General features: G+C 35.9%; 1 protein-coding gene across 2 annotated transcripts in view; it reads left to right on the top strand.

Annotated features, from left to right (window-relative positions):
- The window catches only part of PREX2 (phosphatidylinositol-3,4,5-trisphosphate dependent Rac exchange factor 2), a 171171-nt gene that overhangs the window by 83175 nt on the left and 64743 nt on the right, over positions 1 to 23253 (top strand). For both annotated transcript variants that reach the window (XM_050316271.1, XM_050316280.1), the window contains exons 18-26: positions 1003 to 1151; positions 3965 to 4050; positions 6188 to 6324; positions 9482 to 9599; positions 10439 to 10623; positions 12739 to 12900; positions 16617 to 16839; positions 17187 to 17394; positions 20945 to 21124. In XM_050316271.1, the coding sequence (XP_050172228.1) occupies positions 1003 to 1151; positions 3965 to 4050; positions 6188 to 6324; positions 9482 to 9599; positions 10439 to 10623; positions 12739 to 12900; positions 16617 to 16839; positions 17187 to 17394; positions 20945 to 21124 (1448 nt within the window). The remainder of the gene's footprint in view (positions 1 to 1002; positions 1152 to 3964; positions 4051 to 6187; positions 6325 to 9481; positions 9600 to 10438; positions 10624 to 12738; positions 12901 to 16616; positions 16840 to 17186; positions 17395 to 20944; positions 21125 to 23253) is intronic.

Below are 23253 nucleotides of genomic sequence, written 5' to 3'. Positions count from 1 at the left end.
TACTCTGACCATGAACACTTATTTTCTACTCAGCTAAATTGTCACATTGAGTGATATAAAATTTATAATTTTATTTTTATGCATTTTATAATATTCCAGTGATGACATTAATCCTGAGTGGAATAAACATTTTTGGTAGAATGTGAAATGAGTATAGAGCTAGTCTGTGAGGTGCAGTTGATGTGTTTCATAGTAAAAGATGTATCAAGCTTTATATAAAGCCTAGAATTTGAGAATTTAAATGAATAAATTGCAGTCTTCCTCTTTGTTGGTATTGCTTTAGATGCTCTTCGGGTAGATTGATATTCTACTGAACTGTACAGGAGTCCCTAGATATGTAAAGAACGAGTCTCTTGCATGAGAGAAAAAATTTGGACCTAGATTTCAAGGCTTTCTAAATTTCATGGTGGAATAGAAATTTAAATTATAAATAGACACAGCAAATCAATAATATAATAAAGCCACAGAGCTATATAGGGTGATTTCCAGCAGTCAGTTCTGCCATGATCTTAGATGGCACTAAGGCCCTGAGCCACTCCTGTCGTTCAACTGGTTGTGGTTCCTTTCTTGTTACACCAAAGTTTAAAAACTGTTCTGTTTTGGAACTTAACAAATATTCACTAAAATTTTGATTAGGTCTGTCTTTGTGAAAAGAAGCTTTAGTTCCTTTGGAAAATGATGGATGAACAAATTAAGTACCGTCATAAAATAAATGGCTCAATCAAAGCTGTTGTGTTAATTAGTAAAAGTATTAACTGATATTGTAATACTGTCATAAAATCTTGATTAAGTCTTGTATTTAGGTCTCTTAACAATGAGTGTTTACTGTACCCTTCACATCAATTTTACCGGTTTTAGAAGTGGTAAAAGTCCTTTGTGTGTAGTACATGAAGGAGTCATAAAGAATGTAAAGTGAATGTGCATGTCATTATTCTTACTGGGGTTGCATGCCAGCAGAAGAAAACATAATGTTAGTGATTATAAACTGTTTTTGTTTTCTAGATGGCAGGCTTGGAAGTTGGGAAGAAAATCTTTGCCATTAATGGTGACCTGGTTTTTCTGAGACCCTTCAGTGAAGTGGATTGCTTCCTGAAAGCGTGTTTAAACAGCAGAAAGCCCCTGCGGGTTCTTGTGAGCACTAAACCACGGGAGTAAGTTGTCATTCCTTTGGGGAAATTTTACAAACAAAATTGAAGTGAATTTTAAAAGACCAGTGGAACTTTGGAGAGAACTATTGCAAAGTTATTTTAAATGCTGTATCTGAACTAATTTTATGAAGTCAAGGAATTTGATCTGCTTAGATTTTGTTGCATTAGATTTGTGAGCCAGCAAAAGCAAAACACGAGTACTTTAGATCTTCAGCTCTGTCAGTTTAAATACATGCAGGAATTGCAAGTGCAAATGAAGTGTCCTTGACTGTATGGACAGTTTTGATTACTTATCTCTCACTGTGTGTATTAAATAAGTTCCTGTGTCTGGGGATTAATTGCTGGTTTGGCATAGTCAGACTGTGGTCTAATGGGTCCCTTCAGCGTGTATGCTGGTTGTGTAAACAGCAGGAGCAAGTAAACACCACCTCATCATTATATAACAGATGCGTTTCTGTACACAGGTTTGACCATTCCTACATAAATGCAAGTTTTGTTATGTAAAAGGAATACGAAGTGAGGCCTAATGTGTGGGTTCAGTAAATATGTATATTAATAAAATTAATGCAGTTGTTACTAGTTTATACATAACAAAGAAGGAGGAGACCTAAGAAACACTGGTCAGGAGTAATTTTGATTGAAACGTGCAGAGTAAAGAGGAGCCATGCTCTGTTCCAGATAGCATATACAGAGTGCCTCCCTTTGGTTCAGTGGTAGAATGGAGATGTACTTCTCCTGTCAATAAGCAATGCTGTCTTGAGAAGTTAAACAGAGCCCAGAAAGGGGAAAAGAGCAAAGAAATAAAGATGCTCATCTGGACTGATAGTCCAGCACCACCACCCCACCCCCTCCTCCAGCCAAACAAAAATAACAGTAAAAAAGTCCCCCAAACTGTCGGGAGTGGACCAGCAGAGGCCTACAGAGAATGGAGACAGATGCAGAAAGGCTGCGAAGAAACCTCGGAGGAAGAAATCGATCTAGAGGTGCTCTGACAGCTGCAACTGCAGGAAGCGCCTGAGATCCAGCGATAAGACGCCGCTTCCACAGACCCCTGCAGAATTCCCCTATCTGTGCCCCCCTCACCATTCCTACCCCTCCTTCCCTAACTCCCAAATCTCCCTATATGGCTGGACATATCCCTGCAGCCAATCCCTCCATCTTCCCTTATCTCTGACCCTCAGGATTCGTGCCCCTGGCAAGAATCCCACCCTTGTTCGAGAGCCTTCTATGTACCCTCTATATAAACTGAAACCTTGTTTTAATAAAGAGCCATTTTGTGAGTCACCTATCTGGGGACTCGTTTCCTATGCAAAATGTGCGCTAGGGTCGATCACGGGGCCGAACCCCACCCGTGATACCAAACAAGTTGACCATAGTGTTGTAGCAAGAATAAAAGACATATCTTGGCCTTTCTTTAGTGTAGATCTTGGTTTAATTTCTGACAGAACTTGTGGGTGAATTTCAAGGTTGACAGAATTGATCAAATGAACGAGGAGCTCGCAGGAGTTGAAGAATCTGTTTCTCAGTGCTGCCTGCTGTTTGCCAGTAGCTGCTGCTAGCACAACTGTTTTGACAGAAGAGACAGTTTTCTACTAAATTCTTAGCCTAAACTACCAGTGAGGGTCTTTCATAGTTCATTATTGTGTTCACAAAGCAGTTTCAGAATACATATCAGTTGTGTCAACATTAGTTAATATGTAAGTACATTAAATGGTGCTATACTTACAAATATATTTCAAATGAAAATTTATTAATCTCAATAATATTCTAATATTTTAAAGAAATTTTAGACTTCAGTGAGTTTTGGATCTACTCTGATGATAATCATCTCCAAATGCTTGATATTGTGTATACTAGGGAAAAAAAAGAAATGCAAGAAACGATGCAATTATAGTAGTCAAAACTGCCTGTAAATCAAGTTTGTCAGAGTCCAAATCAATTTGAATTTGTTTGCTTTTGCAATGGCAAATGGAGCTCGGGGCAAAGATCTCTGAAATAATAACGGAACTGTCTCTGGAAGGAAAAGCTGTGAAGTTAAATCAGTGCACTGTTATGCCTGACCCTACTAGCTCTGATAAGGGCTAATGCAGCTGTGTTGCTTTTTCTAGATCCTGAGCTGATACCATGTGGGTAAGCTAGCTTACTTTGAGTGAGCTCAGGGCTTAATTTTAAGGAGTAGATGTGAATTTTGCTTCTCAGAACTGTTTTTTTCGGTAGGTTTAGACCAAGCAGGAGTGTAGCACAATGTGCTTACAAGTCATATGAACAGCAGTAGATGAGTTTTGCTTTACAAATCTTAGTACTTTCCATAGCTGCTCAGAAAAACTGCAATAAAACATTTTTTCCAGAAAACTTACTGAGTAGACACTTAGAAGTTAACAAATTACAATATGAGTTTTAGGCTCTTCTGCAGCTCGTCTGACCAGACCTGCCATGCTTTGTGATCCCCAGGCTCTGGCCTCTTGGTTGAGAGACTGACTGCCTTCTTGGGGCTTTCAGTGTTGCTGTGCTGTGGCAATTTACCCAAATGCCAGAACCTTTGGGAGGAATTTTAAAGCTATGGTGGTGTTTTGGTTGTACTTGGTATATCAAATTTCCCTGTGAAATAGATATTATTTGCTGTCTCAGCTTTCTCTTATTTCTGATATCAGTGGTGAACAGTATCTGGAATATGAATGCTGCAGAATCTGAAACTGTGAATTGAATAAAAATGTGGAGTCTTACACCCTTGTAATCTGCTTGTAGCTGTCTACTTTTATCTTGAGTAACAATATGTACCTTTTGCTACATTCATATTCAATCTTTCCTTGTATCAGGACAGTGAAGATTCCTGACTCTGCAGATGGGCTTGGATTCCAAATCCGGGGCTTTGGCCCATCAGTTGTCCATGCTGTTGGGAGAGGTAAGCTGTAAGAGCTGTCAGTGTTACTGGTAAATATGCATTTAACATCTAAATGGCTTGGTTGAGATAAATCAAAATTAGGTCTACTGATCCAGCTTAGATGTTTTTCGCCCAAAGCAGCAATAATAAATAAACCCCAATATGATTATTTTGTGTTCATATACTCTGTAAACTTTGGATAGATCTTGTTGGGAACCAGTCACTTACTGAGCACTACTTTCTTAGGTGGCCATTTGGTTCTGCAATGTTCTGAAAATTCACTTTTCAGAAATCTTTTCAAGGCTGCTAGTGACCTAGTCTGTCTTAGTCATTACAGATGTTTCACGTAAATACTGTTTTGTCTTATTTTGGGATGTGATTGTCAAATGCTTGCAGTTCCTAACCCAATATGTTTTTGAATGGTGTAATACATATTTGACTTGTGATAAAAGAAGTTGAAGCATTCTCTGTTGCATCTCATATTGTTAATGCTAGAGCAAACTAACTGTATTTTCATCTATTGTGGGAAAGCTGTATCCTTTTACCTCCTCCTTCCTTTGTAACTGAGGAATTTAAAGTGAAACGATCTGCAAACAACCAGATTTGAACAGAGTTGGATGACTTTTTTCTAGGCTGTGGTGCCAGAAATTAGATTTTCAAGAGAAAGACTAATAGAGTACAGGCTGCTGAGCTGATGTGATAATTATTTCTGCACCTGGATCTCAATTCAACTGCCTGTCCTTATTCATTAAGCACATACTTTATTCCACTCAGCCTCAACAATATTCAAGTGCTTGCTTGTGTGGTTTGCTAAATCTGAAAGATTTTAAGCATATGCTAAAACTTTTGCTGAATTGGGACCTTGGGGTATTTTGAAGAGTGTTTTTTTTTTTAGAGAAAGATATTTAATAAGGCCTATTTTGATATTTATTTTTACATTTTTTTTGGGGGGGAAGGGAGATTGCAATAGCTGGTTATGGTTTCATTTCCAACAACTTTCTTTTTTATTAGACTTGAAATGCAGATATTATCTAATGGTGATAGTTCCTAAAACAAGGGAAATTCAGGTATATTCTGGAAGTATTTCTTTGTCAAATAATGCCCAACTGACAAGTCATGAAGTTGTGACAAACTTTTCCATTTGTCAATTCTGCAAATTCGGTCTTGCCCTTTCTTTCATAGCAGCTAGCTTCTGCTCCTCAGACTGGCAGTCTCTAGGCAATAGATTTTTTACTGTCTTGCACCTCTGTGGTAGCATCAAAAGAGACATAAGGAGGCAAATGTTCAGGTAGCTGGAACTAGGATCATACTCCATCAGGCTGTCTTTTTAGGTGTGGGTTTGAGTCACACTTAAAAAGAGCAAGAGACAGCTGCTGTTTTTGTAGTACCTATTCAGTGGCTAGAAGATTTTCCCAGGGTGGTTATTCCATTGTGAAAATAAATCACCAAAACACGTATTTTATGTTACTTTAAGAGAATGTTTTGTTTTGGTGTCGTGTTGTCCCATCCCCCTCTCAGTAATTAAATTTGAGATCTCCTACTTAATTATCTTTGTGTATTTTGACTTAAAGCTGCAAGGCAGTCTATTATAATTGTGTTGGTAGGAAAGATGAAAATAAGAACAATATCCTTGGAAATGTCTTTTGATTTGGATATTTAACTTAATGTTTAACATGAAAATCTAGTATGCTCTGATACTTCTTTATGAATTGTCAGAAAACCTCTGTTTTGTATGTAAAATTTAAACACCTGAATTAATCAAGAAGCTCATAAGCTTGGTTCATGTAAAAGAATTCAGAATAAAAGTAATCTAGGTTGTAGTTAATGACTTTCAAGCTAGAGCCATTTTATCCTTTAATTTCTTTAAGACAAATTTTCTTTAAGACAAATTTCAATATTTTCATATTACTTATCAACATTTTTTGTTTTATAAAACAGGCTTTAGAAAATTGTGTGGTCTGTTTTTATGGAATCATCTGCTGGGAAACTCCTTTTTCTTGGAGTCCAGCTGACTACAGGAGCACCCTGTAGTCAGAGAAGTACGTAAGAATCGGTGAGAGCAGGTCTTGATAAAAAAAGAAAAGAGGCTTTTTGGACTGTAAACTTTAAAGGAGATGTTTAGGCAAAGAAGTTTAACTATGTGTATTTTTATTAATAGGAACAGTGGCAGCTGCGGCAGGCCTCCATCCTGGCCAGTGCATAATCAAAGTGAATGGAATTAATGTCAGCAAAGAGACTCATGCAAGTGTCATTGCTCATGTCACAGCCTGCAGGAAGTACAGGCGACCAATGCAGGTACGTCTCGCCCTTGCTTGTTTTCTTCTAAGTTTCTTTTTTTTGGTCAAAGTAAACAGTGTGGTGTTTTATCTCTGTCCACACATCTGTTGTGTTTGAGTGGGGTGAGGGGAAAGGAGTGGTGAATAAAACTGAAGGGAAGCCAGTTGAAATATAAAAGCTGAAGATTGCTCAATGTATTGCTGGTGTTCAAGGTCTGTTTAATTTCTGCACTGAAAGAAATCTAATCTTATAGATAATTTTTATATGGTATTTTTAAAGGATTATTTCAAGTATTTCTGCAGTCCTAGGCAGAAAGCCTTATGAGATACATTCTTATCTTGATAGAGAGGAATCACGCAGCTTGCTGCCTGCTCAGAAGCAGGAGAATGAAATGCAAAATGCTGATCTTATTCTAGAATTTTGTAACACTTCAGCACATAGAGAGCAGAGTGCACATATACCATCTATAAAGGTCTGATTTCCCATTGCATTCCAGTTTTGGGAATAAACATACATTCAAGAACTCAAAGGTTCCTTTTTTATTTTTCTTTTTTTTAATATAAGTATGCAAATTTTATCTTTTTCATATTACTTTAAGAGAAAATCCCAGGCTTCCAAGACACAAATTTAAGGACACAAAACCAGCTGGATTCTAGAATGTAATTTTTACAAGTCCCTGCAAATTTTTCATAAACTGTGAACTGATATTGTTAATTAACTTCCCAAACTCTTCCAATATGTATTTACTGAGGAGAAAAATCCAATTAAAATCAAGAGTGAAATCCTTTTCCCACACCTACTACATAGATATAAGAATTATATTGTTAGAACTGCATTATACAGATACAGTCTTTATGGAAATGTTGTCTGGATGTTTGTGTTTAATTGCTAATATAGAATTGAAGTTGCTATGCAGCATATCAAGGTCAAGTTCACCTATTCTTTAAAGAAAGAGGTACTCTAGTAAGGAGGATATTTTGTGCACTAGCTGGATATTTTGTCCACTGGCTGGAATAAAAGAGAAATTCTTTATAGCAGTTGTGTTCTCTCTGTATAGCTGTAGACTTCCTATGCATATTAGTGACATGAAAAGAGGACTGATTAATGTTGGCTGGTGTGAATACCCTGACATGAAGAATTACTTTGGTTTTTTTAATCCACTTGTGTAATAACTTGGAATTTTTCCTATACAGAGTATTTATTTCAATCTTAAAAAGTAGCTGATCACAATTCAGCAGATCAAGATAACTGAAATTCTCCAGACTGACAAGAAAAACTTAAGTCAGAACCTAGTGCTATCAAAAACTATTGGTGAACCGTCTAGACTGCAATAAATGGTAGTATTCCCACTGGTGCCAAGACAGCTAAAATTTCATTTCTTTTTCAGAAATTTAGGGTTTTTCTTTAATTATTTAGAAGATGATTATGGCGTTCTTCTATTTTTTAAGTACAGTGCATTAGCCTATCATTTAATAAACACAAAGATTGCAGTCTCTCCTGAGGTTGGCAATTGCATAATTGAAAATGGGATCTTTTTCTGTTTCTTATATCTTCTACTTCTCAGAGCGAGAAGTCTTCCTGCTTGCCTGAAGCACGAAGTTTCATTTCAGATTCATGCTGTGTGAATAACTGTGTAACTTCTGTTGAACAATGTTTGTCTTCTTTCTGTCTCGTCTGGATAAAGAAAACTGAGAGCAGCTTTTACTTCTTGGAATTAAAATTTCCTTGCAGTGATACTAACCGTGATTTATGCTTAGTTTGCTCCTCTGTAATGCTTTTGGAGAACATTGCTCCAAGCCATAATGCATTAGATCATGTAAACTTCTGAAAGAAGGACTTCCAGTTTAAGTAGTGTAGTATTTCCTATTAGAGATTGGCGTGGCCCTTTTGATGCTGCCAAGCAAACCTGTGAGAATCCATAAATAAGCAGCAAGCTTTCAGGGGTAACTGCAAAGAAGTGTGGGCTTCAGAAGTGTTCCTGTTGATCAACTTCTGCACAGGATCTTCCACCAGTCAACAGAGTACTCTGAAATTTAAGCTTTCTATTTAAAATATTTCAATGCCATTGAGTGAAAAGCAAGGCATAAATGAATCTAGGAAACCTAGAGAGAAACAGTACCTTAATCATACAAAAATTTAATTGTCTATGATTGATTGGATAAAGATAGCTGAATGTTGTATGTTAGCAAAGGGTAATTACATGTGTTTGACACTTTTCATGAGGATTTTTAACATTCAGCCTAAAGTTTTGCCATTCTTGCTTAACTTTGAATTCTTCTACAAACTTCTTTTTGAAGTCTCTGAACTCAGATTTGCCATAATCATGTCATTTATTCTACTGTAGCTGTTGGAGAGGGAGTGATGAACTGTCTGTCAAGCTTTTTTTGAAATCTAAGGGACAAAGAAGAGTAGCCTGGAGATGTCATACTTGATAGACCCTTCCACAAGGGTGGGATGTACAAGATATAAGGCATACACGTGGCTTCTTCATAGGTTGTATGAACCATGTAAGCCACGATTCCTGCGCTCACGTGTCACTCAGCCACATGAGGTGGTGGATTTCTGGAGCCTGTGATTCTGTTCTTTTTGGTGGGTTTGCTATTCTGAGGGAAAAATAAAATATATCTTGGAAAATAAGTGTAGAAAAGGCAATTACAAGTAATGAAGGCTGTAGTGTACGTTTTTTGTGCCAGTGAAACATGGGAAATAGATTAGCTGGACATACTCTGTCATTGGTTGATATTCCATAATACTTTCCAGCAGATTCATGGATGTACAGCAGATTTAGCAGGGCAAAAAATTGGTTCTCCTAATTTTTTCATTCACAATTTCTTGTCTTAAATATTTTTCAGTCTCCCGTTTGATTTGAAATGTCTTAAATTATTTTTGTCAGAAGCACGAAACTGATGGATGTCATGCTTTCACAAATTTAATAGTGTCTTATGACAGTAGACTCTGAAATAAAAAATAACTTGCCAAAATTCTGCGGATGGTGTTATACAATGCCAAAATTCTCTGTAATTTTTAATTTTGTTTTTTTTTAACTTAGACCTCAGAAGGCAGTAAAGCTGATAATAATCAGGGAATTAAAGCAGCTGTTTCACGCTGAAATAGTTGCTATCAATTGCACTTGCAAAGCTTTTCCTAACTGTCTTTTTTTTGTTGTTATTTTTAGCAAGATTCTATACAGTGGGTTTACAACAGCATTGAAAGTGCACAGGAGGATCTTCAGAAAACAAACACTAAACCCTCTGGAGATGATGGAGGTGATGCCTTTGACTGCAAAGTGGAAGGTATGTGATGCTTGTTTGATTTTGTTGTTGCTCAGAATGTTGGTGTGGTAGCAAGGAAAATGCAGGCAGTGGGTTTGTTTTCAGAGAAGTAATTTTTTACAGACTGTAAGATGTGTTTTGGATAAGGATTTCCTTTCATACGTATTCTAAACACGTAAATTTAACATGATGTTCTCTGAAAATTATTATCATTCCTATTTAGAGAAAATCTTCTGTGAACACTTTGGGGAAAATCTGTTCCATTTTCATTTGTAAAATACATAATCCTAGGAATTACCTGATTTGTTTTCACCACTAGTAATCATTTATAGCAATATAGTCATTACTGCATGAGAAATAAAAAAACAGCTATCCTTCAGATTGTTTTCAGGCAATTAACATTTAGATAAAATTGCATTATTATGCATCTTGGTAATTAAAGAGACAGTTGACATGTGAACTGTATTATGTTCTCTGCATAAATGAAGATTGTGGTTTCATTTCTGAATATTGACACTTTTCATGGTCATTTTCTTCTAGTTTATTTAGAAATTCTCAGTTTTCCTTTTTTGGGGGGCTTTTTTAATGTCTCTGAATTATAAACAAAATTGAATTAGTCCCCTTCAATAACTGTTTGTAAAGAGAGACCCCAGCCTGTTTTGCAGTCCAGTATTATAGCACCTATAAACCTACTGGTGTTCCGATTTTGAAATCATTCAGCTGGTAGCCAGCTTTTTTATGAACTTTTTTAAATAGAATGATCAGAACGTACCTGTTTCTAGAATGTTTGCCAGTGTCCATTTTAGTTTATTTAGTGACCAGCGCTTGTCAAGTGATTTGTGTTTCTTTGTTTATTCTAGAGGTAATTGACAAATTTAACACCATGGCAATAATTGATGGGAAGAAAGATCATGTCAGTCTGACTGTTGACAACGTTCACTTGGAGTATGGAGTGGTTTATGAGTACGACAGCACAGCTGGAATAAAGTGCCATGTCTTGGAAAAAATGATTGAACCAAAGGGATTTTTTAGCTTGACTGCAAAGGTATGAAGCAATTGTTGTGTTTGTTAATTCTTGCTATGCTTAGTACCAATGGAGCAACATGTGTCTTTTTTTTATTCTTAGGATTATGTGTATTTCATCTAATACCTTACAATTGGTCACCGTAATCTCTCTGACATTTTGAAGGGAGTTGCTTTTTACACCAACATCGTGAGATTTGCTAAAGCTGGTCTAGTCAATGATTCAGATCAGTGGCCTGAAATTCTTGTAGTTGCAATTTCATATAAAGTGTTTATGGTGTTATTTTTTTAACTGCTTAAGAAATATTTTCCCCTTCTTATATATGAAGTAGTTAAGTAAAGAGGTACTTCCAGCACACTGATTCTGGCCTTAAATAGTGCAGTGTCATCCCCTTTAGTGTTTAGGGTGGCTATTTAAATACTTCAAAGTTATTACAAATAATAAGGAGAAATAATGTGGCAATTAAGTTTGTATCAAGTGATAGTGATCTAAGTGACTACAAAAGGTTCACTGGTAGAAAAATCAGGTCTCTTAACTCAAAAGACAATAACAACAATTTTAGTGGTACTTATCCCATATAACTGTCTACTAATAGTTTGAAATGCTCTAAACATAAACTTCTCTGTGTGTTCAGTGTGGCCTTATGCTTCTCTCCATATGCATCATTTTTTGCTATGTATGTATTGTTACTTTGCATTTTTAAACAACTGTATTCTGCATCATATGGAGTAGGGGAGTGAATTAATTCTGGGCTGCTTTCCTATGCTGTGCAAATCTGTGTTAACTCTTAAGATGAGAAACTATCCAAAGTTGTGCTGCAGAATGCAACTGTTTGAAAGTACAGCTGCAAAAAAACTCCACTTAAATTATTGAAATTTGTATTATTAATTAAACCTGACATAAAGGAAGCTTAAAAGTGTGACCGAAGTGATTGGGGTGTTTTAATACAGTAACTAAACATCATAACAGAAGAGTTAAAGGCTTTCCTTAATTCACCTGGTGGGGACCTGAGAAAAAAATTCTCTCAGGAACTAGTCACTTATAATCTCTGACTTCTTGAAAATTCAGATTTTGCACTCCAAAATTTCTGTATGTTATTTTTTTTTCTATTGTGAAGCTTATAAATCATATCTTTTGTCTTTGATGGTGAATAGTATAACAATGAGCTGTAGCAGAATTGAACAGACAGGGCACATGGTGTGACTCTTGGGAATGGTCCTGTGCAGGGCCAGGAGTTGGACTTGATGATCCTTCTGGATCCCTTCCAACTCGGCATATTCTGTGATAAATCCCATGATGGATTAGTACTGTATGTGTTGTTTAGTTTGTTTTCTTTAAGCATCTCTAAAACGTTGTGAGCCTTTTCTTATTTACGTGCCTTACCTCAATTTGGATTTTGTGTCCTGTTGTTAACAAGTTATTTTGGGTGTGTTTTTCGAACACATCTCCAGAGTTGGACACAACCAGCAATAGGCACCTTCCAGGTTCCATAGCCCAGTGAATTTCAATGCCTGAAATGCAACTCTAACTTAATAAAAAAGGACTATATACTACCCTCATGCCTTTTTTGTTTAGTTTTCTCTCACCATCATTTGCTGATGCGCTTTCCATCATAGCAAGACTTCAGTCTTTGCTGGGCAGTACAGCTTATTCTGTGCCTTATTTCCTGGTTTTGTGTGCAGAATAAATGAGGGGATAACACTCAGTTTTCTTGTATGCTTTTTCAATGTACTAGGATTGCTTATCCTGCCAGACTGAAGCTTTGCTACAAGTAAAGAATTAATTAATCAGCTTTACATAATATGTGCTGATCAAGTAAATACAGCAGATAATGTATTTCAGAGGAGCCATAGTAGTTACATTAGGAGGAAATTAATAGCAAATCCATTATCAGACAATGTCATGAGAAGCCAAATAGAAGTACTTATGGCTATAACTTTGCAGGATTTAAAGAAACCTCTTTGCTTCCCAAGTTTAATTTATTGTTGTTATGCACCATTGCCTGTAATGTTAAAAGGCAGCTGATTATCAGGCTTTTCAGCTTTAATTGTAAGAGATGATTAGTAAGGGGTTGAGTAAGGGAAATTTTAGTCAACTTAATTTCTTAATGTACTGCTTTTGTTTTTATTATTGTAGATTCTTGAAGCACTGGCAAAAAGTGATGAACATTTTGTGCAGAATTGCAGCAGTCTCAATTCCTTAAATGAAGTGATCCCCACCGAGCTTCAAAGTAAATTCAGTGTCATTTGCAGCGAGAAAATTGAGCATATTTACAGAAGAATCTCTAGTTATAAAAAGGTATGACCAGTGTGTCCTTAGTTTTAAGGGACAGGGGGAATGTGGTACAGTTTGAATAACTCTTCAAAATGCCTACTGCAGTGGCAAAAAACGTGGCTGAAAGTTTAGCTATTTTGAGGTGTGAACGCCTTAACTGACTGCTTCAGTTGTTTTCAGACCATACTCTTTATTGTCCCTTTTCTAGACACTGTGTAGTATCTTTTCCTGTTTGCTGTGTTCAGTTGTAGATGCAATTGCATATTTCCACAATAGACCCATCATTCTTGTACATGTCTTAAACCAATACTCCAGTGAATTTGCAGATGTTAACCAAGAATGAAGCAATAACAGAATTGTTTATTTCCCTGTAGTGCATCTTAGTTTGAAATACCAAATTGTTACCTTTTTATTCATCTTTTTTGCCCTCCAAATTGGTGTGCTTTTTGTAGCATGACTGTTAATAGTAATATCTCTGTAAATTATTAGATTGACTTGGGTTAATAAAGCATTATAGCATGGAAAAATGGAGAGGGTGCTGACTTTCATATGCTTGAGATCTAAATTAATGATATATGAATGAATAAATAACCCAGACTACAACCTCTAGTTGCTGCCACTGTATTTCTCTATAGTTGTTTAACCAAGCAGGGCATAAAGGAATAAACCATTTGCCATTTTGTTAGTGCAAACTTATTTTCTCATCCAGGCTCCTAGTTCCTCTCTCATATAGTCTAATTTGGGGAGTGTGTTATTATTTTGAAGTAGGCTCAAAATGGCTCCAAAGAACTGTCTGTGCCCTGTCTTAGTTCAGTTGGAGATCTGAGTTGTGACATTTGCAAACTAGTCTGTTCTAAGAGTCAATACACAAAAAATTGAAAAGAACAAGGGAAAGGAAAAGCAAGTTGAATACAAAAGCTTCACACATTTCTAAAAGTTACATGGAGAAGAGTGGATGATGTTTTCTTATTTTTCAAAGGAGAAGCAGGGAGAACTGTTAGGAATATCTGTAGCTTTAGCAGGGTGGTGGCCAAAAAGCACCTTGTCAAAGACCTTTTAGGGTGCTCTCTGACAAGGGATGGAACAAACTGAGTTGAGTTAATGGACACATTGAAAGGATTCTGATACTACATTAGCAAACATCCAATCTCTCTGTTGTTTGCCTGAATAACAAACCTTCATGTTTCCAAATTGGTTAAAAATCAAAATGCCTTTTTTAAAAACTAAATTCATTAGTTTTAACATTAAGAATTAGAGTTGAAGTAACCTGTAGGCAGTTTATACATTTTCTGTAACTAAAAAATTTGACTGTGATATACAGTCTCAATATAGGAGGCCAAGACAATAAATGAAACTTTGTTGTGTTTGCTGGATGTGAAATAAACAGCCTCGGGGAAGTTTATGTAGTTCTTATACTGTCTAGAAGCAGATAGTGCTGATACAAACTGCACTTTCAAGCTCATCTACTCAAAAATCAGTTGTTTCACAGATAGCTTTTAATGACAATTAGTAATGCAGTGAATTTCAGGAACAGATACGTCATTTTCTTGGCAAGGTAAAGGTAACCATAGTTACAGGAGAGTTTCGGAGGGCCTGAGCTCAGCTTGGCTCCTGATTTCACTGTGAAAGTTCGAATTATATAAATAGAAGCCTTGTAGATTTCTGCAGTCCCTACTATTATTATTATCAGAACATTTTGCTCCTAATAGACCTCGAGTCCAGTGCCATGAGTCCCAGATGTTTCTCAACACATATATGAAAAGAATTTTGGTCGTGACTTATGACCTGATTAAATCATAGCCAGGCATTTGGTCTCTCTGGAGCAGGATGTGTGGGAGATTGAGATGTGAAATATGTACTGCTTGCAGAAACATTTTCTTCATTGAATGTCCTTATTGCCCTTCTTAACAATTTGTACATTCTTCAGCCTTTGAACAATTCCATAATTGGATTTCTTGTAACTTTCCAGATCTTGTTGTGATCTAAGATTTAAATGTAATTAACCCATCAAATGTTCATCAGGCTGAAGTAATATGGCACCAAAATAAACAAAAATTTAAGTCCCAGCACAAGTGTTACCTCACAGAAGGGATGTGCCTTTGTTCAACTGAAGTGTTTTGACTGGTTGAATTTGTGCTGACATTTATTAATGAAGAAACTTTGCAAGTTAACTTTGAAAATATTCTTATGGTCCATAGCTGAGGTAGGTCTGTTTAATATTTTGACTGGAGAGATACTGTGATTAAAATACCAAGGACTTGGAACTGACTACGTTGCCAGAAAAAAACTCTGTCCTAGCAAAAAACTACACTGAAAAGGACACATGACAAAAATTTCTGTTTGTGGCTCGCAAGGCTCTTTGCTGATGGAAGAGCTTGATCTCATGACTTTTATGATTCTGAAGTAGGTGTGTTTTCTGAGGGTCCAAATTTAGTACAGTTCAATCTTCACCATTTTGGGTTGACATATTTTCATCTTAAAAACCAAAAAACTCTAAGCCTATCCAGGACTTTGCAAGATTTCAGATGTTAGAGTGAAGGAGATGTGGCTAAGCACTGTAATAGAATTAGACTATAAAACAGAGGGGGAAAAAACCCCATCCCTCCTTTCTGAGCTGATATATGGCAGGGGAAGAAGAAGTAGTAGACTAGGAAAGTCTGTAAAATGTGGTGTTTGCAGTCTTTATGTATTAGTGTTTATTAACTTCCTAGAATCACTCAAAATAGAAGAATGGTTGAGGTTGGAAAAGACCTCTGGAGGTCTTGTCCACCTAGATGGTTGCCCAGGATTATCTTCAAGGAGGAAGATCCAAAAAGCTGTCTGGGCAACCTGTGCATGATCACCCTCACAGTAAAAAACTGTTTCCTGATGTCCAGAGGGAACCTCCCATGTTTCAGTTTGTGACCATTGCCTCTGGTCCTGGCACTGGGCACCTCTGGAAACATCCTGGCTCCATCCTTTTTGCACCCTCCAATCAAGTATTAGTATACATTGATGGGTTTCCCTTGAGCTTCCTCTTCTCCAGGCTGAAGGCTCCCTGCTCTCTCAGCCTTTCCTCATAGCAGAGATGCTCCAGTCCCTTAATCATCTTAGTGACCCTTCACTGGGCTCTCTCCAATATGCCCATGTCTATTTATGGGAAGCCCAGATTTAGACCCAGTACACCAGGTGTGACCTCATCAGTGCTGAGGAGAGGAACAGGATCACCTCCCTCAGCCTGTGGGCAATGCTTCTCCTAATGCAGCCCAGGATATCATTAGAGAGGACTTCATCCTTCCTGAATATGAAATAGTTTCCAATTCTCTCTTAGAGCTTCAGACAAAAATTTTGCAAGACATTGACATCTATTCAACAGGTGTTTATAAATGTCACATACAGTAGACCATAAAGCATGAATCATAAAGCATGGATCATAAAGCAGTACCAGACTTTCTCTCCAGAAAGAGACTTAGTTTTTTATTATGTTCCATGGGAAATAAAGTATATAGCTTTGTTACATAGCTATTTACATTTTAAAATATAGTTTACTTCAAGAAACAACCCCTTAAAAGTATAAAATGAAAAACATTTTTCTTACCTTTGTAGAGAAGGCTAGAAATCATGAAGTCAGGACACCTTAATTCAAGGATGGCTGAAATATTTTAAGCTTTAGTTTTCTAGTCAGGTACACAAGTATTGTCAGCCAAGTGCTGACACATGAAGAGCTACTAATCAAAATTTGGTTTCTTTCTCACTTCTAGTTTTCAAGAGTATTAAAAAACAGAGCTTGGCCTACCTTCAAACAAGCTAAGTCAAAGATTTCACCACTTCACAGCAGTGATTTCTGTCCAACCAATTGCCATATCAATGTGATGGAAGTGTCTTACCCTAAGACCTCAACTTCCCTTGGTAGTGCCTTTGGTGTACAGTTAGACAGCAGAAAACATTCTTCTCATGAAAAGGAAAATAAAAACACTGATCAAGGTAAGTCATTTGAGCTTGTAAGAACTACTTCCAGTGCTTCTGATTTATAGTCTTAAAAGGTAATTGGTTTAGGTTTATGGCCCAAGTAGGGAAATTAAGGATGAGCTTTTGTGAAATCACTCTACTTTTGAAACCTAGGTTTCTTTTAAAGCATAATAAAGGCTAGTCATAATTTTGCAATAACTTTTTCCTAAATAGCTTGACTTTGATATGCAAATAAAATGCAAAATTGAATAATTCATGAAGTTTTAAGCAGGAAAATATTTTAATATCTGATAGGTATTTTACTAGCTTCAAAATGTATTTTAAAAAAAAAAAGATGATGTCATCTTTTTTATTATTCCCAGGTAAACTGAATCCCATGATTTATGTCCAGCATACCATTACTACTATGGCTGCCCCTTCAGGACAGTCTCTTGGCCAGCAAGAGGGCCATGGTCTGAGGTACCTCTTAAAAGAAGAAGATTTAGAAACACAAGATGTCTATCAAAAATTGCTATTCAAATTACAAGCTGCACTGAAAGAGGTGGAAACATGTGTCTGTCAAATAGATGAGTAAGTAAATGTTAACATCTGGACTTGCCTTTAATTTTTCCATTGAAGATAAATCTAGATATTGTTTTTGTATAGTGTAGGAATCAGTGTTGACTTGAGATAGAATTGAAGTAAGATAGGACACTTGGCTTGAATGTGGGAGACTCAGAGTCTCATCACAGTCTGTCCTAATTCAGGACAAGGATTTATAACTTTCTTTTTCATTTGTGGGCTCTGTGGGTTGACTGCTGGGCTATTTGCTGTCTTAGAATAAGGATGAAGAAGGTTAAGAAGTATTTCAGTTTTGAAAGATCCTATATGCAATGCAATTGTCAGAAATTTTTAATTTTGAAAATATAAATAACATAAATTTTTGAGTTTAAAAGGCAATCTGTCATGATCTCCAGTTTAGAAAAATAGTGTGTCATTGTTTCTCATGTTATCTTGAAGACTGTAGACTGATTTTGTAATGTCTTACATACTACAATGGGAATGAAGAGTTGCCTCAATGTTTTTAAGCTGATTATCATGCTGAAGATAAAGTCAGTTACTTGAATTCACAATAATTTCAGTGCTTGAGTGCACTTAAAAATGACTGTCTGTAAAGGCTGTGTTGTTAGTCTTCCTCAAGGAAGTCAGAGAATTGTTTATGGAAGTTTAGTCAGTATTTCAGGAAGTTCCAGTTGTAGTCTGCCACACCTTTCCTTTCGATTCCCTTGAGCCTGCGATGCAAAAGCACAGGAAATTCTGAGCCTTTCTTTCATATATATGTACATATAAATAAACACATGTATATTTATGCATTGTGTGTACAGAAATATATATATGTATCTATGCATATATTAGTTTGGAAAGTCATACAGTTAAGACAGTAAACATGAGGTTCACTTTTTTTTTCTTTCCTAAATTTCCTGTATGATGACCTAGTAGCAGGTCTTGTATAAGGTGCACAGATTTATTTAGCAAATTTTACCTTTGGCTATTTTTAAAACTGCTACTTTTCATGCTTTATTCCTCATGGACTTTGAGTGGACTGCCAGTGTTTAATTACTGTGGAGAAAAGCTGTTCTATACATGAAACAGAATAGCCAAGGGACCTACTTAAAAGTGCTGAACAGGGAAGAGGGAAGCTGGGACTATTTGGGTGAGAGCAGTTCAGAAGTACATGGTATATTATATTACAACATAGTTAGAGCTACTACTTAACTCTTGAGAGAAAAATTAGGACTACTAAAAAACAAAAGATAGGGTAATAAGATAGGATAATCAAACGGCTGTGCCTTAATTAGAAATATTTGTACTTGCAACAGCTAGGAGGAAATGCTTGCTTGGGTGTTTTATAAAGACAGTAGAACTTCTGTTTTCTGTTATGACATAACAACAGTGAAATTGATGTCTTTATTTGCAGAATTGCTTATTATAAGGAGGATTGCAATAAGCAATTTTCTCAAGAGAAAATAGGAACATGGTATCACAATTCTTAATTTATATGATATTATAGAAACATTGGACTACTAAATGACTACCTTACAAATTAAGAAAAAACAAAAGAAACAAAGAAAAGTATGTTTAATCATGATAATTGGGAAGAGGTTGCCTCCAAATTTGGGGTTGTGTGTTTTAAACTCCCTGAATTTCTAAGAGCACTTCACTGAGCTCAAGAACTGCCAGCTCCTGAACTCCCTTATCCCAAGTTCCAACTTTCGTTCATGGTAGTTCAGCAAAATTTTTTCCTTAGAAAAAGTACCTGCCTGCTGAGAGAAAGGGAAATACTCCCTTAGGAAAAGCTCCAAGTACTTTAATCAGTCTTTTACTGAGCTCTTGGCAGAAGTGACTAAACAGTCACATAAAAGAAAAGGACATAATAGTCTGCCTGTGTCTTGACAAATAATTACTCAGGGGAAGATATTTTCAGGAGATGAAATTGCAGTTGATTATGCTTGTTTCTTACTCTTGATTATTTTCTTGCAACAACAAAATCCAGAAGAAGTTACTGGAATGAATATGTCCAAAGCCTATTTTTAATTTTTGAAGTGGATGACAACAGGAACACAAGAACAAGCAAAAGTATAGATTAATCCTTGTCCTTATCTCATCTTATCTTCCAGCAGGCAGCACTACATGGTGTTCTTGAAATGAACCTTTTGGTTTAAGAGCACTGTTAGAATAATCTACCAGGAATTTTTCTAATTCCTTTTTGAATCCCTTTTATATTTTTATATTCAGAAAATAAGTTTTACAGGTATGAAGAACTGATTTATTAAGGTTTACACTTTCATAACACATTTATTTTAGGACAAGTTCAAGAGCACACATGCTCTTAATGGACACATAGATGGACACTGAATACTGATGTAAAATACAAGCCCTATCTCTCTTCCCTTCCTTATAGAATCCTCCTAACCAGTGACTTAAGTGGTTGGAAGGAACTGAGTTGTGATTTCACACTGATATGAAGTGTTAAGGCATCACGTAGCGCAAAAGATGTCAGTCTAGTGGATGGGTGGGTTTCAAGTCCAGTGAAATTATAAATTTAATATCCTTTTTCTGTATTTTAGATACAGTTCAGTTCAGTATCTTTGCCTATATATGGGCTAAATATCTGTCTGTTGCCTTCAGAAGTAAGAATTACATGTAACAAAAAGATCTAACATAAGTTTGAATCTTACTGTGTATTTGGTAGAAAGTTTGCCAGCTGACCACTCTGACAGCTCATTCAATATAACCTTGCTACCATGTTTAAGTAAAAAAGCTTAGTTCAGTGTCTTCTTATTTCAGGTAGTTAGAAGGTAGTTTTTGCAATATGGTGCTTTTCAAAAGTCATTCTAATGGAGTGTTTGAGCAATACGAATAAAGGACAATTGCACATTATAGCTGTTCTGATTGTGAAAGTAAATTAGAACATCTCAGTATTAGTTAATTACCCAATAATATGAATTTTTTGCTTCCAGTATTTGTGCATGTTCTAAAAATAGCCGTCTGAACTGTTCTCTCTTCTTGGCTGGATGTCACTTCTGTGCTCGTCACAGATGCATGTATATTAATCATCAGTTTTACTGCTGATAATGACTTAGACACTTTGAATGTCAGGAATTACATAGAGATGTTAATAAGGATCTTTAAAATGCCCTAGTAAAATAGCTTGTGATGAAAACTGGCGTGTCTAGTGCAGTGGTAGTGAGAAAAAACATGTTTTTCATATACAGTTTTGTTGGTTTGTTTTCTTGGTTTGTGCTGAGAAGTACATAATTCATGTCTAGGAATAGTTACGTTAATATAAAATTTGACCCTAAGTGTCCAAAAATGTGCTTTATTTCTTTCCTGGTTCGAATCATTACCTCCATACACAACTGAGTATTTAGTAGAGCTAATGGGTTTCACCGTTAGACTTTTTAGCTACAGAATCTGTCACTTCTTTCCCTTGTTTCAAATAGATATGGACTGAATTAAGATGTTCCTTTCACATAGTATAGAATAATAGCTGGAGGATGCTGAGAAATTTTGTCCTGTTGCTAGCTCGTTTCTGAAAAACATGAATTTATCTTTTTTTGTTTGTTTGTTTGTTTTACAGCCTTCTTTCTTCAATAACATATTCTCCCAAATCAGAACGTAAAACACCTGAGCCCTTAATACCAGCAGACAGTGATAATGAAAAGGGTGAAAGGAATGGGAAAAAAGTCTGTTTCAGTGTGACAGGTGATGAACAGGAAGATTCTGGTCATGATACCATCAGTAACAGGGATTCTTACAGGTAACTTTACTAATAATATTTTTATTTGTCAGCTGAATTAAACCTGGAGGTTTATATACTATCGAGTGTTTATGAAGACTATCAGAATACAGTGATTCTGACTTTTCCAGCAGAGGAAGAGCTAGCCTCAAGATGTGTAAACTAAACTTTTATGTGTACAGATTAATTATTAGATCTTAGTATCCCAAACCTTTTTAGAATATTGCAATGGGAGGTGTAAAGCTTCACTTTAGATTACCAGTCTTATAAAAAACAGAAATAACTTGTGTTATTATGTCTCCAACAATAAATGTCTACCACGGAAAGCAAGATGACAGAGACGCCACTCTTCCTGATCTAAAGAAAAAAAAAATACTTAAAGAAAAAAAAATACAATGTTTTTCAACATATATTCCTTACCTTCTTTCACTCTGAATATTGTAGCATCAACTCACCTCTAGAATTCGTAATGCATCACTTTTACTGTGAATGAGAATACAAAGAATTTTGAAAAGGAAAGAGTAATTATAGCACGTGTGGTTCTTACATAGATTATATTCTGTTTCTTAGAGGGAACTGGTTAGCTACATGATCTAAAATCTAAATTAAAACTTTAGCTGCAAGTAAAATAAGGGTTTATTATTTGTTCATTATCATAGTTCATTATTATTCTCAGAAAGTAGAATCTCAGTAGGGTCATCATTTTTCTACAGAACCGTGTGTTGCTGAGATCTGTTTCATAAGCTGATACTTGATTACTGCAGCCTGGTAGATAGGAACTCTTTGTCAGAGTAGAAACAGAAACATAGACGTAATTTTGAACAGAAATAAATGTAGAAATAATTTGCACAAATCCATCTTTTTCTTACACAAAAGAAAAGTGCTGTTTCAGCAGAAGCCCATTGAGGGGTTTCTGCATGTCCGTGATGTGTCAAACTGACCAAGCAGGAACCACTCCAGTGGTGTGTGATTACTCCTGCTGGGAGGTTTCCCAGATCTGTATAAGGAGAAAGAAGGTGTGCCCAGGCCATGAGTGCAAAATATTTTCTTTATTCTGATTCCTGTAATTTAAAGTCCATCCTGACTGTTTAGGAAGAATAAAATCTATGGTTCCATATGCAGAATAATCATAAAATTTGTGCATTTAGGACAAATGTTGGAGTGAGATTAGACTGTTTTGTTTCTTTGCTTAAATAATTATAATAATCAATACTTAAAATCTCCAGATCCCATAATGCCACCATGGTTATTATTAGAAATGTTAGGCTAATTTCAGCCATTAGAGTGTTCTTATTTTGTCGCCTTCTAAACCTTGTAATACAACATAATAAACATGCAGAATGATACAGCAAATACATCTAATCTGTTTCTCATTTTCCTGTGTTTTATTTTCTCATGCTTTGCACAATGCAGTTTTAATTAACCTTCATCTTCTCTTTGGAGACTTTACTAAGTGAATAGAGTTAGTTAGAAAACATTTCTTAATATCCAGCCAGAAATTTCTAATACTCCTTGGGACTGTTCACCCTCTATTAGGAACATGTTGTTACCGTTGTCTTTTCATCTACTTAATGGTTATGATAGTAATTATATCATATTACTTCATTTAAAAGTTTATCCCATTTCCTTACCTTGTTGACTTCAGGTCCAAAACATATACCTGAGCCAGGAAATGTAAGTCAGTATGCCTAAATTAGTAAAAGGTTACCTCTGTATCTACAAAAATAAAGAAAACAACTAGGGAGCACCATGGGTAGATGTATAACTGCAACAGTATATGAAGAATGGATATTTATATCTTGGTGAATGGGTACACCCAATTCATAAAACAAAAACCAGGTCATTACATATAAACATCCCTTAGGTACACTTCTGCATTATCTTACATTGAATTTTAAGACTCCCTCTTCTGAATGATTACTTATGCATTTCCTGCAGTGAAATTAAATGACCTTCATGTGGCTAAGTAACTCTGAAGACTTTGAATTCAAATTTATCTTCATAGGATTTTTAGTGCAAATGTGTATATTTTACTCTGGTTTTGCTGCCAAAGTAGGTACATTCTCCATGTATTTTCTACGCAGAACGATTTATTTTGAGAGAAAAGAAAAAAAATACAAATTTTAATCTCCAAATCTCCTTACTAGACC

Source organism: Myiozetetes cayanensis, unplaced genomic scaffold (assembly GCF_022539395.1).
Source record: "Myiozetetes cayanensis isolate MyiCay16 unplaced genomic scaffold, myiCay2020 scf1, whole genome shotgun sequence".
Lineage (NCBI taxonomy): Eukaryota > Metazoa > Chordata > Aves > Passeriformes > Tyrannidae > Myiozetetes > Myiozetetes cayanensis.
This window is presented reverse-complemented; position numbering and strand designations above follow the sequence as displayed.